Below are 17,716 nucleotides of genomic sequence, written 5' to 3'. Positions count from 1 at the left end.
AGATGCACCAAATAAGAAGAATCACAAAGAAAGGAAGACTGGCATGCTGAAAATGGAAAAAAGGAAATTTGGGATGAGGGGGAAATAGGGGCAAAATGACACCAGAGTAGAATCATTTACAGAGAGCAAAATGAAGGAACAAAGATTCGTCCCATTGAGCCTTTTAAGGTTTTGTTTGTTTGTTTGTTTGTTTTCCTTCTGGATCCTGAATAAAACACTGAAAATGACTTGGGGTCCACGAGAGAAGCAGTTAGAGCAAGATAGTAGAGCTCGCAGGAGTCAAGGGCATTTGTTGTACAACATTAGAGGGAATTTCAGAATGTTCAGGTGACAGGAAGAAGGTCCTCATGATTGGTCAGCTGTGAAAGGTGATTGGAGAAAACTCAATACTCCCAGCAGGCCACAGACTCTTTTCACTTTGAGCCATTGGTGCAGCACTATGACTATGAGGCAAGTAGAGTATGAATCTGGCTTCTTCATTCGTTAAAATCTTCTCAGTTATTTTCACCATGAATCTCATAGGAAAACTGAGCCTTCTAAAGGCCTTAATATAGTCACAGAGGGGAAGAACATTGTTCTGAGAGAGCCACTGAAATGATTTTGAAGTTGGAAAGTGGATTCTATCAAGAAAATGTCACAGGGATATTATGAGGGTTAAACAAGTTAATATTTGTAGAATGTGAGGAATAGAGCCCAGCACCTAGGAAGTGCTATAACTGTGCATGAAAATGACTCAGAGAGTAGAAGAAGAAGAGGGCAAGATAAAGCCTTAGTCTGCAGTTAACAATCTTCCCTAAAATGATAAAATGAAATTCAGCTGAGCTACAACCAAGGAAGGAAAATACTGTAAATGAGACTAGGGCAGACATGGAGCCAGGTGCCACCAGTGTGGCCAGTCTAGTTATTTACAGCCAAAATCTGTTCTGACTGCTTAGTGCCCGCACCACACCAGTGATTAAATATTTTGATGCTCACCCCTGCCATCAGAAAGAACTTCCTTACAATGAAAGTGTTAGCGATGGCCTGGGCTTCTAAGGGAGGTTAAACAGTTTCCATTTTGAGACATCCTTGATGAAATGGCACCATCCACCTGAGGCCCGCACACAGTCCTTGACCTGTAAACAGGCACCAATCTCCAGCTGTCCTTCTGGTCACTGATGACATGCTTCTCCCACTCTCCGCAGTGCCTCTCCACCCTGCTGATGCTGGTCACCAGTGACATATACACACTCATCAACTATGTGGGCTTCATCAACTACCTCTTCTACGGGGTCACTATTGCTGGACAGATAGTTCTTCGCTGGAAGAAGCCTGACATCCCCCGCCCCATCAAGGTGCGAAAACCTCCCGTGGGGGTCCCCCCTCCACTGGTTCCAGCTGCAGTGCAGATTTTTCAATCACGTTGTTCTCAGCTGTTGACCACCGATCATCTCTATGGCAGCAGACCCTTAGGGAAGCAAGGGCCCTGTGTGAATGGGGCTATCCAGTTCTCTGCTGGGGATAGGACCAGAGCAAATTGCAGCTGGAAAGATGAGTTAGACTAAATGATACTTTCATCACATCATTTCTTTGTTTCCTATGACTCTGTCTTAAACTGAAGCTGATTGCTCAAGGCTCCATTATCTCTCCAACATTTCCCTGGATGCTCTTGTCTGGCCAGTCTCTTCCTTGTCCCTCCAGATTGCTGGACCCACTTGTTCTATGTTTCTATCCCAGAATGAGTTTCTTCCTCCCATCTCCCTATCCAAATTCTAACCATTTTCCACATAACCTTCAGGCACCTCCTCTTCTTTGAAGCTTCCCAGTCCACTCCAGCCATCCATGAATGAGCCTCCCTTTTTAAACTACTGAGGCCCTATGCATAACAGGGTACCCAGTGAACCTATTGATTGTTACAAGAAATAACTTTGTGACAGTATTGACAGGTTACTCAGAACAAAATATGCAAGAGTGCTCTGAGTTTTCCTGCAAATTAGAAGAATAGAGTATGGCCCTGAATTATCTGAACAAATCTACTTTGGAAACAGGGACCCTAGATGCTTCTAGAAGATTCTCCCAGCAGAGATATCAAGGGCTCTCCAAATCTCTATTTTACCCTCACTTTCCTACCACTCTTAGCAAGCCTGCTAGGTAGGGAAGAGAAGAAGAAGCCCATCTCCGCACCACATGCATACCCCCTGAGAAAAGAGGACAAGGAGTTGAATCAAGAGGGTAGCACTCTTCTGGGAACTCCCACCAGTGGTTAATAAGGAATGAAGCCCAGAAAGAGATGCTTCTTTCTGAATAAAGTCAAGGGCCTAGACTGCCTGAGGCTATGCTAACTTCCCTGATTTCTCAGGTCTTGGCAGATTTATCTTCTCAAAATGCTTGAGAGAAATACGCTGGGACTGATGCTGGTGAGAGGGATAGTCATTTGCCACGTGCCCAGATGAGGGCTCTGCCTAGAAGTGGGCGAGGGGCAAGGAGCCCAACTGACCCAGGTCGTTTCCTTCCTGCCTCTCACTCATTTCCCCACCTCTCCTCGACCTTAGCACCACAGCAAGTGTATACCAATGTGCCAGCAAGCGTGCCAGTCCCCACAGGCTGCTCTGGCTGCCACAGGCACATGGCATGGATGACAAGGCTTCGTTTGATCCTACCCAGGAGGGAGGGCATGGGCAATGAGGATCGTTCCCTTCTTAGGTTCACCCCGCCTCTCCCTGTCCCACTGTGTAAGTTTACCAACATTTGTTGACACAGCACTTGCCCTATCAAGGTTCAGGGTGTGGGAGCCTTAGAGCTGAGTGAAGCCCAGCCTTTGCACTCAGAGTTGCTCCTGAGGGTGGAGAAGAGGAAGGGTGCCCTGAGCCCTCGGTCAGTAGGGTCCACACAGCTAACAGCGCCTCTGCTCCACAGGTCAACCTGCTGTTCCCCATCATCTACTTGTTGTTCTGGGCCTTTCTACTGGTCTTCAGCCTGTGGTCGGAGCCCGTGGTGTGTGGCATCGGCCTGGCCATCATGCTGACAGGAGTGCCTGTCTATTTCCTCGGTGTTTACTGGCAACACAAGCCCAAGTGCTTCAATAACTTCATCAGTGAGTTGTTGCAGGCTCTGGTGGCTAGAGGGCCTCCTGGTCTGGGATGGAGTGGTCGGCAGTCTGGCAGGAGAAACCCGCAGGAGAATCAGGAGGGCTAGGCTGGGCCGCAGAACTCTGGAAAAGGAGCTGGGGCAGGAGAGGGTCCGTGCCTCCCTGGGCACCTCTGAGGACAAAGCAGCTGACGTTTCCACAGACTTTGGACCCGCAGGAATAGGCAACTTGATAGCTCTCCTGCAGGAGCTGCCCTGGGCTGGGTGGAGACCAGAGGAGGCCTTGGAATTGGTGGTCAGTGGGCGTGGGGACAGTGGAAAACTGGGGCCCTGATGAGCAAGGGGCAGCCAGTAAACAGGCTGCCCAGAGACACAGGAGATGACTGTGGCAGGGGGGAGGGGCATCTCCCGGAGGGGGAATTTCCTGAAGACAGTGATGGCTCTGCAGAGGCAAAACCCAGGACAGGGGAGCAAGGAAGAGTATGGTGCGACACTCGGCACTGACCTGGTTTTTGTGTGACCTCTTCCCACAGTGTTGCTAACCCTGGTGAGCCAGAAGATGTGTGTGGTTGTGTACCCCGATATGGGGGGGAGCTCGGGGACAGAGATGATAAATGAGGACACAGAGCAGCAGTGGCAGCCCGTTGCCTCCAAGGACAAGGACTAGTGGAACAGCCTCGGCCCTGAGGACCACCAACTCCTCTCAGTTGCCTCCTCCCTCCTTCACCCCCTCTCTGCCCTCCTTCCCTACCTGGGTCCCCCCAACACGCACCCCTTTGCGTCTGTCCAGCAGGGGCAGGACCTAGGGGTGGGTGGTGAGAAACTATAAACAAAGACACTGACCTTTGTACCCAAAGAGCCAGCTCTTCACCCACAGGACCTGTGTCCAAAGGCAGCACTGCCCATGCTCCGAGCTGTGAGAGGACAGTGGAGCTGCTGGAGCGCCCTCGGGGCGCCCTCCAGGGCCCTCCCTCCCCGGCCCACACCCGGTTGCCTCTCCAGAAGCCTGAGTTCAGGACAGCTCTCCCTTCCCACTCCAGAGCCCAAGGCCTCAGTTGTAAGGGAAGTGGCAGCAACAAACAACAGTGAGTAGGCTGGGGAGGGACATACCCAGGCAAATCTGTCACCATTAAAAGTCAGCTGGAGAAACCTGTATCTCCTCCCTTCACTAGGGACCCAAGAAATCAGAGGTGATGCTTCCTTCTGCCCTCCTCCCCACCCCTCCCCCATGCCTCCACGCATCCCAGCCTGGGCTCCCTGTCCAGGGTAAGCTCCTCAGGATACCATCCCCACCCCTACCCCACTCTGGGCTAAGGACCAAGGAAGCAGGGGGAACAGCCCCTCACCTGACCCCCAGCCAGGCCTGTGGCACAGATTGGGAAAGGCTCAGATTGCAGAAAGCCAGCCTTGCCCCTGCCCCGTGCATCCTGCCCCTAACGGGGTGCCAAAGCTTTCTGAAGCCAGAAAGTCCTCTCTGAAAGACAAAGCAACTCAGCTCCTCCTCCCTCCCCACCCCCCTGGGGAGGAACTGTCACCCTGTCACCCTGCAGCTATGCTCCCAGCACATACCACTCAGCACTGCCTGTCCCCCGCATTGTGCCCTTTTCCTCCCCCCTCTGGACCTTGGCTCCCAGGACTTAGGACTGGGTGTGAAGGTTCCCCAAGCCCTTCAGGCCTGAAACCTGAGCCAAATCTGCCTTAAGTCACCTCCCATCCAAGAACTGGACCTAAAAATACTCCCTTATTTCTAACCTTCAGGGCAGACATGGTATGAAAAGCTTTCCCAAGAGAGAGGGTGCTTTCCCATCTCCTCGGAGGCGCCATTTGGGGAGAAGGCCAGTTCCTCCCCCCTTCCCCAACTCAAACCACCCTTCCCCCTTTCAGGTCCTACCACTGTCCTGCCTTTGGACAACCTTCAGGGCAGAGTGAGAAGGCAGTGGTGGAAGGTGCCCACTTTGGAGGCCCTTGGAAAGGCCTGTTGTCCATGGAATGAGGACTGGCAGAGGCTGCCTTTCCCTGTGCTCCCAAGGAAGGAGGTAGTGTTTGCCCCGGGCCTCGAGCCTTCCTGCCACGCCAGGCGTGCTAAGGACTCGATTCTTTTATCCCAAAGCAGGACCCGCTCCTTTCCCACTACGCGCCATACCATCTGCTTAAACTGGAATACCTGGGGAGCCCCTCTGGCCTGCTCCAGTCTCCCAGCTTCCTGCCCAGCCTGCCTGCCCCTGCATCGGTGAGATGCCAGGTTTGGGCCGAGTTACGGCCTCTCCTGAGTGGATTCCAGGCGGGCCGGGGCTGGCCCCTGGAGGGTCAGGGGACCATCCTCTTATTTCTTCTTCTCATTCCTCCAACCACCTTCCCTCCTTCAACTCTTTTTTCTAAGTGGATGCCTTACTTTTTGGATAAATATTTTTGAAGCTGGCATTTCTATTTCTTTTGGATTTTTTAATGTAAGGTTGTTTTGGGGAGCAGGGAGTTAGTTATACCTGGATAATAATTGTCTGTCTTTGAGTTGGTTTAGGTTTTAGAGAGTTGGTTGGTTGGTTTTATGGAGGGTTTTGGGTTTTTTTCTTTGAAGTAATAAAATTTAAAATGGAGATGAAGTTCGTGGTGTTGATAATCCAATGACCTTCTGAGAGAGTCTCCAGGCATTTTCTGTCCTTGTCAGGAGGCCTTTGGTTGCCAGATTCCTTCCATGATGGCATTCCTAAAGGCCCTCGCTCTGCCCCAGGGGATCAATGTCATTACTTTCCAACAGCCACTTCTCCCTTTGAACCAAAAGCTTGCTCTCATTTTTTCTGTGAAGTCACGAAGTGTTATTAAATTCCTGCTCTGTGCACTGTGCTGGAAGCCTGCAGACTTGCAGGCTAGGAAGAAAAACCTCATTACGACCCAACATGGGAATGCAGGCCCCAAGCTGCATGGAGAAAGGCAAAGGCAGAAGTTGTCCCCAAGTCTCAGTCAGCAAAGGCTTCTGGTGCCAGGACAGGACAGCCCGAGCTGAATGAGGGAGAAAGGGACAGCCTGACCCTGTGGAGAGATGGAGAGGGGACCTTAGGGGAGCACCCAGCTGAGTCCAAGCGGCTTGATGGGAGAGACTGAGAGACGAAAGGGTCCACTTAGCTGTACAGAGCCAATGAAGAGGAAGATTTCTAGGTGGAAGACTAGGAGAGCTGTTGGGCTAGAACAAAAAAAAGTGGATAAAGTAGGGGACAAGGACCTCCTGATGCTTTGGGTTAACTGCTAAAGGAAGTTAATGGGATTAGACTCTCCTTGCTGGGAGCCCTTTCTTTATGGGTATCCCTCCCACTGCCTGTCCTGGAACTGCATCATTCCAGAGCCAGCGCTGCCGACAAACAGGGGCAGGAGGGGGAGTGGGGGTAGAAGGGTGTTAAAACATCGTCCTCCACCACCTTGGCCACTGTGAGGACACAGGCAGGCAAGGTGCCTCCACTCCCTATCCTGACGCCCTGACACTGCTGTTTGTGGCTGGTGTTCTTGTAGACTGAGGTTGGAGGCTTGCCATTCACAGGGGCACAGACTCTTGGCTCCAAGTCCCACGCCAGCCACCGAGCAGCTGTGTGTCCTTGGGCAAGTCATTTAACCTATTTAGCACTTGTACAGGGCACAGGGCGGCGGGGGGCGGGGGCGGGGGAGTGTTCCTAAATCTCCCTCCCCAAGGTTGTCCCACAAGAGTGAGGGCAAAACTGGGCAGAGGCCAGTCGTGTGTAAGAGGCCCTTCGCCAAGCTTTGCAGCACCCCTTTGGGACCCCCCTTCTTCCCAATACACACTTTTTCTTTCCCTGGGCCGCCCAAGGTCTTCCTCCACGTTGTCCCATTCCGGCAAGTCTAGCCCTCCCCAATCCCCTCTTGCTCCATGGAGACACTTGTCCCTGGGGGCCCCCTCTCACTCTGTAAGGTGATACTTGCTGATCTTTTCAACCTGGTCAAATGCGCAAACGTGGGTCTCCTCCTGAGCAACACGCATTTATTTTTAACCTGGGCCATTCACCTGTCTTAACCCTGTCAGTCACTTTAATGCTAGGAACTCAGATGCTCAGACCTTAGGGAACTTAGGAGACTTTTGGAGGTCACTGAAATCATAGCTGCTTAAGCATTCATTTATTAATATAATCACACAACAAACCTTTGTGTGACCATGGTGTCCAAGAATTTTTCTACATGCTGTGGAATAGCAAACCTATTCCTGAGTTTTCCAACTCAGCACAGTCTTCAGATATTTTGTTCCGTTTTCCCCATAAGTATATTCATACTTGTCCATTCAACTGTCCTTAATTTTAATTCAGGCAATACAGTCACTATAGCTGAAGAGGTCCAAAAGGTGTATCTGACCCTACCTTCAAGGAGCAGACATTCAGTGGGCAGAAGAAGGCAAGAACGCATCTGGCACAGATGTGTGCCCTTCATGGCATCACTGACTGCCCGCTATGGCTGGACTCCAGCTGCCGCAGGCAGCGGCTGAACTTGCCAGGTCCCCAGAGCCCATGCATTGCCTGGTGCCTGCGTGTTCAAAAGCGCTTGTCAAATTGAAGCATCAGACGGGGCTGCAGACAGTGTACATCTGCTTAGGAGACACAGACAAGCTACAATCGGTAGTCAGAGGAAGGGCAGAAAGAGACTGAACATTGCTTTCCGCACATTCTTATTCAAAGTTTAGTTGAAACAACCTGACCCAGTAGGTACGACTACTGCTATTTTACAAGATTAAGTAGTTTGTCCAAGGTCATCAAGCTGGTGACCAAGGCAGGATTTGAGCCCAGTATCTCAGACACTTACTTCACCACCACGCTCAGTCTCCACCCTGTTCAAAATGCTTGACAAAAGAGGTGGCTTTGAACTGAGGCAGGTTACAGAGTCAGTAAAATAATACGCATGCATTGCTTCAGTTAATGCAAACAGGCGCCAACTGCAGGGGCAAGGAGATAATCGTCTTGCTGACCAGGAAGGCTTTCTTACTGCTCCTGAGCAATTATGCAGTACCCAAGAATCCCCCCAGCCCTTGATTGGCACTGCTCTCCCCACCCTCCTTCCTGCTCAGCACGCCCTCCTCCCCTGCCCAAACATCCAGAGCGCCTCTTGCCCGGCCAAACCCCTTGGTTACTGGGAAACACGATGTCAGTATGCCAGCAACGTCAGCCACCAGCCTGGGAGGCGAGAGACCTGAGATCCCTAACCTCCCCACAGTTCCTGCCCGCCCCGCCTCTATTTGCACACCTCTCTGCTTTCCCCAGCGCCAGCTCCCTCACTGCCATGCCCTCCCTCCCACTCTCTCAGGGTGGCAGACTGAGAGCAAAGAGGCTCTCTAAGTCACACAGCGCCGCCTTCCCTTATCCCTTCTTGCCGGAGGGTTTCAAGAGCTAACCCACTGCCCTGTCCCCCAACATCTATCTAGCAGCGTGCTTGAATGACCTTGGGCAGCTCTACCTCTCGGCTGTGTTTTCCTCATTCATAAGGCAATGATAAAAATACCTTCTGTCTTGCTTACCTTGCTACTTAACTCACAGGGAAAATGTCAGCATGAAAAAGTGTAAGTTTCAGACACCAGAAAATGCCAGGCTTTCACCATCCTCACTACTGTTTCCAAGTTCTGGGGAGGGACAGAATTCTTCCTCATCGAGACAAGGCCCTGTCAGCCTGCCCACTCTCCCTGTGACCGCACCGCACGTCCTCTCCCCAGACATGGTCCCTCTTCCTCCTTCCCCGAGGACCCCCAGCCTGTGTCTCGCTGGTGCCAGGGCTGTGGGAGGCTGCCCTCTGTCGGCCACCTGATTCCCAACCCCAGCTGCCCCTCGAATCTGGATTTTGGACCTATATTGCCACCTGATGGTCCACAGAGGCACTGCCACCAACCTGAGTTAGCTCAGCTGTGGTACCTACTTGCCACAGGGTCTTTAGAAATGGGGAAAAGGCAAAACAAATTTCCCCTCTGGTTCCCGAAATCTGTCTCTGGGATGCAGGAAGATCTTCCCATGCCAGGTCAGGGCTTTTAGATAAATCACCTCAAAACCTGCACGGAAAGCTCCTGGGGTATTGTAGGGGTGGGGAGGGAGGGAGGAAGGGGTAACTTGCCTGACTTGCAGGCAGTCCTATTTGCATACTTTATTGCAGTGTTTAATGCCATGCATATCCCCTCTGCATTGCCCCACATTGGCCCAACCCTTGGTATGCCTGACCTATAAAAACTTCAAGCTCCCCACAGGGACCCCCCAGCATTTGCTGGTAGTAAAAGAGCCAGTAATACATTTCTACTGTGTCCTTCCTTTTCACCGAATCTATAGTCCCTTTTATAGATGAAATTTGAAAGGTAAAAGCAGGGTCCCAGCCAGTGTCTCTGACAGAAGGGAGTGGGGAGTACCCAGAGAAAAAGAAAAGGGAAGGGAGAGGAGGCCTCCCGTGAGACCAAAAGTACGGGGAGCAAGCCCTAAGCTTCTCCTGAAGACCCTGAAACAGAGCCCCAGGAAGAGGTGATGACAAAAGACAAGGCTTCTCAAGCCTCACAAGAGGAAGTGGACCCGAGAGACATGCACCGAGGTCAAAGAATGGCCATGCAGAAGGAAAGACAGCAACCGGAGCTGAGCTGTAGCGAGTGCCTGCGCCCTGTGGCCAGGGCACAGGAAATGGAGCAGAGCCCCGGGACCAGGGCAGGGCAGAGCTCCAGCCTGAGGCTCTCTGGCAGCAGGGGCAGCTGGAAGAGAGAGGCTCTGGAGCTACCAGACTGTGACAGGCAGTTCTCAGGGCAGCAACTTGCCTGGTCTGGGGCACGGGGCTCACGTCCTGACTGGGAGCTTCAGCCTAGGCCAGGCCAGGCTGCTAAAGCTAGCTGGAAACAGGCGTGCCTGGGCTATTGCACAGACCTTGTGAAAAAAACTAGCAAATGAGCATGCTCTCAGCCACGACACAGTCCCCAAGTCTGCCTTGGTCTCAGAACCTGTCAATACTTCCTAGACCCCTCAAACACCCCCTGGCCTGAACCCAGGAGAATGCCCTGGGAGGTGGGGCTACAAAAGGAACTGACTGCCCCTAGGGTTGGGTGGAGCCCAGCCCTGGGGCGGGGGGGGGGGGGGGGGGTACTGAGAGAGGTGTGTCAAGGGAGGAGCTCAGCCCAGGCTGGGGGTCGGCACTGAGGAGGGCGTTCTCTGTTCACTCTGACCTGGCACCTCATTCTACACAGAACTTTTTGGAAGCTGGAGGGAAGAGGACACTCAGAGGGAAGTGTTGCCCTAAGCAAGGACTCCGGAATCCCCTGGACTCAGCGGGGGCTGGGGAGGCATTCCCAGAAGCCTCAGCTCCTGGGCAGCTCAGGGCCCTGGCTTGGACTCTGACCAAAGAGTGTCCCAGCTGCTCCAGAGGCTGGGGGCCCCATTTCTCTAAGGCCTGCATCCCTCCCTTGGGGTGCGCCCTGCCCCTCCCTGAGTCACCCCAGGGAGAGAGGGGGAAAAAAGGGAAGAGAAAAGCTGCATTGACTAGAGAGGAAGGAAAAGGAAACAGCAGAAGAGGGAGGAGAGAGGCCACGCAGGAGTGGGTGACAGAGGAGACCGAGAGGGCAGATCTAGGGCAAATCTAGGGCAGGGAGAGATCAAGAAAGGGCAGGCCAAGCATCTCACGGGTGCCCCTAGAGCAGGGCTCGGGGGCGGGGAGCCCAGGGGGCGGACCAGCCATGTCTCATGGGACCTACTACGAGTGTGAGCCCCGGGCGGGCCAGCAGGCACTCGAGTTCTCAGGGGCCCGAGCGGGGCCAGGGGAGTTGGGGGACATGTGTGAGCATGAGGCCTCCATCGACCTCTCGGCCTACATCGAATCTGGGGAGGAGCAGCTCCTCTCTGACCTCTTCGCTGTGAAGCCGGCACCAGAGACCCGAGGCCTCAAGGGCCCCGGAAACCCTGCCTTCCCTCACTACCTGCCACCCGACCCGCGGCCCTTCGCCTACCCCCCACATACCTTCGGCCCAGACAGGAAGGCGTTGGGACCTGGAATCTACAGCAGCCCAGGCAGCTACGACCCCAGGGCCGTGGCTGTGAAGGAAGAGCCTCGGGGACCTGAGGGCAGCCGAGGGACCAGCCGCAGCAGCTACAATCCTCTGCAGTACCAAGTGGCACACTGTGGGCAGACAGCCATGCACCTGCCCCCAGCCCTGGCAGCACCCAGCCAGCCCCTGCGTGTCCTCAAGGTAAGAGCAGGTCAATTCTCCTCCTTTCCTTCCAGGGGCTGGAGAGAGGCCGGTGTGGATGGGGCAACTCTGAGCTTCCTGATTAAATTCTTAATGGGTCTGTGTTTGGTGTTGCTTTATGAAACTGACCCCGCAAAGCCCTCTGCATCCACCACCCCACCACGACCCTGCTTTCCTTCTCTGGGAATTCACTCCCGCGCTGGACCCCACTGTGTCCTGCAGTCTCTGTGTCCAGCTGACCTGCCCTGACCTCGGGCCCCCACTAGCTTCTCTGCTGCCGACCTCCTCTTGTTTCTCTGAAGCCTGCTTCTAGAAGAGGAAATGCCTGCTGATCATAGAACTAAAGACAAGATAGATTGAACGAAAGTGTCCTCAGAGAGTGTGGGAACATGAAAGGGAGTTTTAGTCAGAACAGGCACCCCGTGTATCTAGCAGGGCCAAGATTGCTCTGACTGGGAACCAGGAGCTGGCTCTGGATCCCACGTCCCTTTGAGGCCCAAGGGTGCTCTGCTGCCAGCACTCTTGCCCCGCCGCCACTCTGCTTCCTGGACAGCCCTCACCTCTTGTCCCTCTGTGCCTTCCCCTCCAGGCCCCTTTGGCTGCTGCTGCGGCCCCCTGCAGTCCCCTTCTCAAGGCATCCTCTCCCGCTGGCCCCTCGCACAAGGGCAAGAAAGCGGTGAACAAAGACAGCCTGGAGTACAGGCTGCGGCGGGAACGGAACAACATTGCTGTGCGCAAGAGTCGGGACAAGGCCAAGAGGCGCATTCTGGAGACACAGCAGAAGGTGCTGGAGTACATGGCAGAGAACGAGCGCCTCCGCAGCCGTGTGGAGCAGCTGACCCAGGAGCTGGAAACCCTTCGCAACCTCTTCCGCCAGATCCCCGAGGCCGCCAACCTCATCAAGGGCGTGGGGGGCTGCAGCTGAGCCCGGCTGGCAGACTGTGGGCACCTGGAGATCCCCACCCTGCTGGGATCCTAGAACCCCTCACAGGCCAAGCCTGAGACATGGACTGTGGACAAATGGCAGCGGGTGGCAAGGGAAGAGGGCAGGCTTCAGCATTATGATTCTCAGCTGAATAAAATTGCACTATGACTCAGTACTGGGACTGTACACTGGGCCTGGGCCTGTGTAAGTGTGTAGGTCGGGAGGGGGCATGGCCCTGCAGAAGGAGAGACAGCAAACTGAGCTGTAGAGAGAACCTGGGAGTTCACATGACTATCCTTTGATTCCATGCCCAAATGCATATTTGGGAATTTTCCCAAATATTCAGCAGACACACTGCCCGTAGCTTTCCCCCAAAACACCACCTGGCCAGATTGAGTCTGTTACTCTGTTCTTCTCCCCCCACCCCACTCTGTCCCGTGGACACTGAAGGCACCCTCCTGCCACCCCACAAGACCTGGATCAGCCTCTGGTTGCTCTCCTAACAGAGCTCTGTGGCTTGGAGGGAGATCCAGCAGCACCCAGTCCCTGCTGATCCCAGTCCTGCTCTCCCTCACAGTGAAGCAGCATCTGGGAGCTCCTGTGCCAGATGACCAAGGGAAAATTCCAGATGACTCTGCCATATGTGTGGACCCTTAACTCTTGATCCAGGACTCAATCCCTTGTCTCCAGATCCACAGCTTCAGTCCACCAGATTGATATACCCCCATGGCTCCCTCCCTCCCCCTCCCATCTTGGCCCTCACCCACCGGGGCCCCCAACGTGTGAACATTTGAGTGTTTCGGGGAGGAATCCACTGGAAAAGGCCTTGAGGCCTGTTTGTATGTGAGAAAACTGATAACGTGGAGAATGACACCTGCCTGTGCCGGTGAAACCCCATTTTCAAAGCGTTTTCTTTTTCACAGAACTCTCACCTAAGAAACCCAACAGCACAGTGCTTGAGCGCCTCTGTTTGAATCTTCCTCTGCTGCTTACTAGCTGTGTGACCTAGAGCCAGTTACTTCCCTCTGTGCTGCAGTTTCCTCATCTGCAAAATGGGAGTAGTGCTAGCCCCCACCTCATGGTGCTGTTACGTTCATAGATAAACAGGGCCTAGGACAGGGCCGGAGTGAACAGTTGGTATTATTCCATTTTGTTAGAACTGAAAGGACCTCAGGGATCTCATCTAAACTTCTCATTTTGCAGGTGAGAAAACCGAGGCCTCAGAGCGGGGAAGGGACTTAGTCAGAATCACTCAATTGGTTGAAAGCAGAACTGAAATTAGCTCCATAAAATCACAGATCAAAAGAGGTGCTGGAAAAGACCTCAAGCAATCAGGTGGGCTTTGCCCTCAGAGAAGCAAGATAGTGTGAGCCACATTTTATAGATAAAGCAGTTGAGGGAAAAGAGACATTCTCCTGAAGCTCACTGAGTCCCTTTGTTATCTCAGCACAGGACACCTGTCTCTCTGCCCTGAGCTCACACCTCCCCTCAGAGGCATACAGCACAGGGTACAGCACAGGGCTGGGCAACTGAATGTCATTCATAAGTGATCAGGAATGCCCAGCAGAGACAGGAAGACGCACAACATAGGCTAGAATGTCTCCTAGACCACCAATGATTTATAGGCCACTGCTGAGAAAGCCTGAGTTAGACATCACGGAAAAACTTTCTGAAGGGCAGAGACTGGCGTTTGGATCCTCGCTTCTCTCTCTCTCTCTCTCTCTCTCTCTCTCTCTCTCCCCCCACACCCCCAGAGTCAGAGCCTTTCCACATCTTGGGCACTTGTGTGCATTGCGCCTGCCTTACCCAGGACTCATCCCTCTCCTGCCTTTGCCTCGGTGTCTCTTGAGCACAGTTTCTCCTACATCTGTGCCCTGGATCCCCTGCCCCAGGTCTGGTTTGGGCAGACAGATATGAACCTCACCCCCAGAGTGGACTGAGCTTGAAAGGGGGAGGTGCCAGTTCTGTGGATGCCTGGGAGAATCCCGCACCTTCCTTTCAGCCCAGGGGGATGGGTTGCATAAGGGGGGTTTGTACAGAACACTCTAAATGACTCAACCTCCGGATTTCCTCCTCCTAGTTCAAGACCACTGCCCCTTGACTTATCTTCAGGGTTCTGGGTGATGGAACCTGGGTTGCTTCAACATCAACCCTGGGCTTCTTTCCCACAGCTCTGAAATGTGTCTCCTCCCAGCTCCCATTTCCCCAGTGGCTCCTCAGGGCAGGTGGCCGCCACCAAGACAGGAGAAGAGTCACAGCCCCACTAGGAGAGAAGGGCACAACTGGCCCCTGTGTGACACTGAGAGGAGAGCACACCCCAATCCTCTGCAGCAGACCATATCCAGGGTGGGGGTGGGGGCTGGGGATATGACAGGTAGCCAGATGTCATACTCTTTGAATGAGGCTTTTAACCTGACCTCAACTGATTCGGACCAAAGCAACTCATTTGACAAGTATTTGTTGAGCATCTTCCCTGCGCCAGCTTTGCAAGGTGCCCAGAACACCGTGGTGACTAAGACAAAGCCAGCAGTTAGCTGAAGGGGACGAAAGAAAAAGGCAACAAACAAGGGTGCTGAGTGTCTGCCTCTGCCCCTCTTTGGTAACCCTGCCACATACCCCATGGGGCAGGAGAGTGAAGTTAGGTGCCTGTCCCCAGCCCCTCCCTGACAAGACAAGTACCCTCCATGGTTCCTTCACATGGAACTCCTGCCCTAACGACCCGACCCAAGGCTGTGACGGCCCCCCTGCTGCCACCAGCCCACTTCACCACCCCCTGCCACCTTCCCTCAATCCTGTTCACTCACACCTCAGTGAAGCACCTTCGTTAAATTCATTCATTCACTACTCCATTTGAATATGCCCAATGGGGAAACTGAGTAAACAAGCAGATGGGAAGGCTATTTTTAGCTGGGGTAGCCAAATATGGTCTCTCTGAGTAGATAACATTTAAGTCAAAACCTAAAAAAAATCAATAAGGAAGCAGATATGCCATATTAGGGGGAAAGGGTGAGCAGGGGGAAGAACAAATGCCAAGGCCCCAAGGCATCAGGGTGATCAAGAAAATGGAAGGAAGCCTAGGGAGGCTGGTGGGATGGAAAGCAGGAGAAAAGGGATAAGCAAGAAAAAGACCTCCCTTCTTCCCTCCAGAAGGGAGTTGCACATGACACCCTTCTCATTCCCTCTGCTGGGGCGAACAGTCCCTAAGAAGCTGGGGTGGGATAAGGAACAGGCTTATCTCTGTTCCCACTGAAGACAAAGCAGATGGCAGAAAAGAGGGGCCCCCCCCAAGGGAGGCTAGTTCTCCCCACCTCTGCCTGGGGAAAGGCTCGAGGCCTGGGGACACAGCAACTTGGGAAAACCAGCAAATCAAGGTGCAAAGAGCACACACAAGCATTCTTTTTGCTTTAGAATCCACAGTTCAGGCCCACTTTTCCTTCATGAACGTAACTGGGGAGCAGGATGAGAGCTCTGAGCTGAGAGATAGGATCTCAGGCCCCAGGGAAGCTGCCCAGGAGGAAGGCTGTTCGGAGATACCCGTGGAGAGGGGGAAGCTACCAAAGGTGAGGCTGCCAAGGTCAGTCGTGGTGGAGGCTGCTTGTGAAAGCCTCTCCCCCTGCTCCGTGCACACCTCCCCACCCCCCACCCCCACAGATTGCCACACTCCTGGGCCCCCAGGGCCCCCATCCCAGTGTTGCAAGATCCCGGTTTGGGTTGTGGGGGTGGAAAGGCGCCTCTTCACCTCTACCTCCTACCCTGCCCCAAGCCAGTGAGGGGATTATGGGATGGAGGGGGCTGCATAGGAGATGCTGAGGCGGCAAGAGCCAGGGCTGGCTGAGGGTCTGTGCACCTTCTCTTCCACAGCCAGTCACTTCCCGTCACCCTCACTAGCCCCCAGCAGGCAGATCTCTCTCTCCTCTCAGGACTCAGCCTGGGCTGCTCCAAAGTGGGAACGGTTTACCTGGGCAGGACTCCTGGCTTCTATAAGCAGCTGCCAGCTGCTTCTATAAGCAGGCTTGGCCTGGCCTCAGAAAAAAACTTCCCGGGCACATAAAAAATTCCCCAAGGCTAACCCATGGGGAGATGGGTATTTTCAGAGGAAAATGGCTGCAACTCGCCACCCATTCTGACTTCAGGGAGCAGCAAAAGTACCCTTGGACTGGGGAAAAGGAAGGTTTCCTTAAATAAGGAGAGACCCACCTGCAGAGCCTCCCCCTTCTCTTGCAGAACAGAGATCTGAGGTAGGTAGAGGCAAGCCTTACATAGATTGGGTCCATCCCCCACGCCCCACATGTCAAGCTTCACCCCGAACCAAGCCCCAAACTGTCCAAACCCGTTGCCCCCACACCTAGCACTGTCACCCCTGGCCAAGCCATCCAACCCTGCTGCAATCGGGACGGTTTGCAAAACGCCTGCTAGCTCCAGCTTTGTCACCATCTGAGGTTAGGACTGTACTCGGGAGATAAGCCCCAGCCCCGCCCGCCTGTCCCAAGCGAGACTGCTGGCCTGCTGCAATCGGGACGGTTTGCAAAACCCCTGCTGGCTCCAGCTCTGTCACCATCTGAGGTTAGGGCTGCACCCCTAGATAAAGTCTAGCTCCGCCCACTGGCTCTGCCTTCAAACCTCACAGGCAGCGTGGCCAAGAGATAGAGCTCCTGGGAAGTCCATTCAGGGCCTGGAAGACTTACTCAGGCCCAGTGAAGACCCCTGGTCCTTTCCTCACCTCTTCTCCCCTCCATCCCTAGCCTCACCTTTGCTCACCGTCCTCATCACTGTCCTCGCCCCTCACTCTCCATCTGCTCTCTTCACCTGCCAACTTCCACCTTCATCCTTCCTCCTCCCTCAGCTCCGTCCTGCCTTCTCACTACAGTCATTCATTCATTTGCTCAAAAAATAGTTAATAACACCTACTCCATGCCAAGCACTTTGCTTCTTTTGGGAGATATGGGATAACCAAGGAGGACTGCCCCTGCCTTTGTGGGGCTTGCAGATTTGTGAGGAGGACAAACCGAATGTCACAAAACAATATGTAATTCTAAATTATGGGCAGTGCTACATGGCAAAAATAAAAAGGTGACCGTGACGGATATTTAAATGTGTCAGGGAAGGCTTCTTTGAGCATGTAACATATAAACAGGTATCTAAAAGGTAAGTAGGGGTCAGTCTGGCAAAAAGTGGAGTTCCCAGCAGGAAGAAGTGTATGCAAAGGCCCTTAGCTGCAGGTCCTTCCTGGTCACGGACAGAGGCTGGGGAGGGGCAGGCAGACTAGACTGAGGGTGGGAGGTGAGGTCAGAGAGGGGATGAGGCCACATCTTGCTCCAATAGATGGGATCCAGAGCACCAGAGGGAGAAAACACCTTCCAAAGGAAGAAGACATTCTCTTTCCCAATGAGAAAGAAGAGATGGCAGCAGACACAGATAGGAACACAGACAGGTTTGCAGCAGGCCGGGGCTGACTTCTATTTCACTGTGAAAGAAGAGGTGATTGCAAGTGACTGAGCAGGAGGCTCAGAGAAAGAGGCTTGAAGGTATAAAATCCTAGT

The 17,716-nt window shown here is 53.5% G+C and overlaps 2 protein-coding genes across 4 annotated transcripts in view; both read left to right on the top strand.

Annotated features, from left to right (window-relative positions):
* The window catches only part of SLC7A8 (solute carrier family 7 member 8), a 47,997-nt gene extending 42,344 nt beyond the window's left edge, over positions 1 to 5,653 (top strand). For all 3 annotated transcript variants that reach the window (XM_054577822.1, XM_054577821.1, XM_054577823.1), the window contains 3 exons: positions 1,185 to 1,334; positions 2,896 to 3,073; positions 3,600 to 5,653. In XM_054577822.1, the coding sequence (XP_054433797.1) occupies positions 1,185 to 1,334; positions 2,896 to 3,073; positions 3,600 to 3,733 (462 nt within the window). In that variant the 3' untranslated portion in view covers positions 3,734 to 5,653. The remainder of the gene's footprint in view (positions 1 to 1,184; positions 1,335 to 2,895; positions 3,074 to 3,599) is intronic.
* A 5,088-nt stretch (positions 5,654 to 10,741) lies between these two features.
* On the top strand, positions 10,742 to 12,176 carry CEBPE (CCAAT enhancer binding protein epsilon). Its single transcript, XM_054577740.1, has 2 exons — positions 10,742 to 11,251; positions 11,841 to 12,176. Exons 1-2 carry the CDS (start codon positions 10,742 to 10,744, stop codon positions 12,174 to 12,176), a joined length of 846 nt encoding a protein of 281 aa, XP_054433715.1.
* Positions 12,177 to 17,716: the final 5,540 nt, after the last annotated feature.

This window comes from Pteronotus mesoamericanus, unplaced genomic scaffold (genome assembly GCF_021234165.1).
Source record: "Pteronotus mesoamericanus isolate MK-2021 breed Mesoamerican mustached bat unplaced genomic scaffold, CSHL_Meso_final contig_46, whole genome shotgun sequence".
Lineage (NCBI taxonomy): Eukaryota > Metazoa > Chordata > Mammalia > Chiroptera > Mormoopidae > Pteronotus > Pteronotus mesoamericanus.
The sequence above is the reverse complement of the archived record's forward strand: the minus strand, read 5'-3'. Positions and strand labels throughout refer to the sequence as shown.

Coding starts and splice junctions, on each gene's coding strand:
- CEBPE (XM_054577740.1), top strand. CDS start 10,742: ATGTCTCATGGGACCTACTACGAGTGTGAGCCCCGGGCGGGCCAGCAG. Junction 11,252..11,840: donor AGCCCCTGCGTGTCCTCAAG/GTAAGAGCAGGT, acceptor CTTCCCCTCCAG/GCCCCTTTGGCTGCTGCTGC.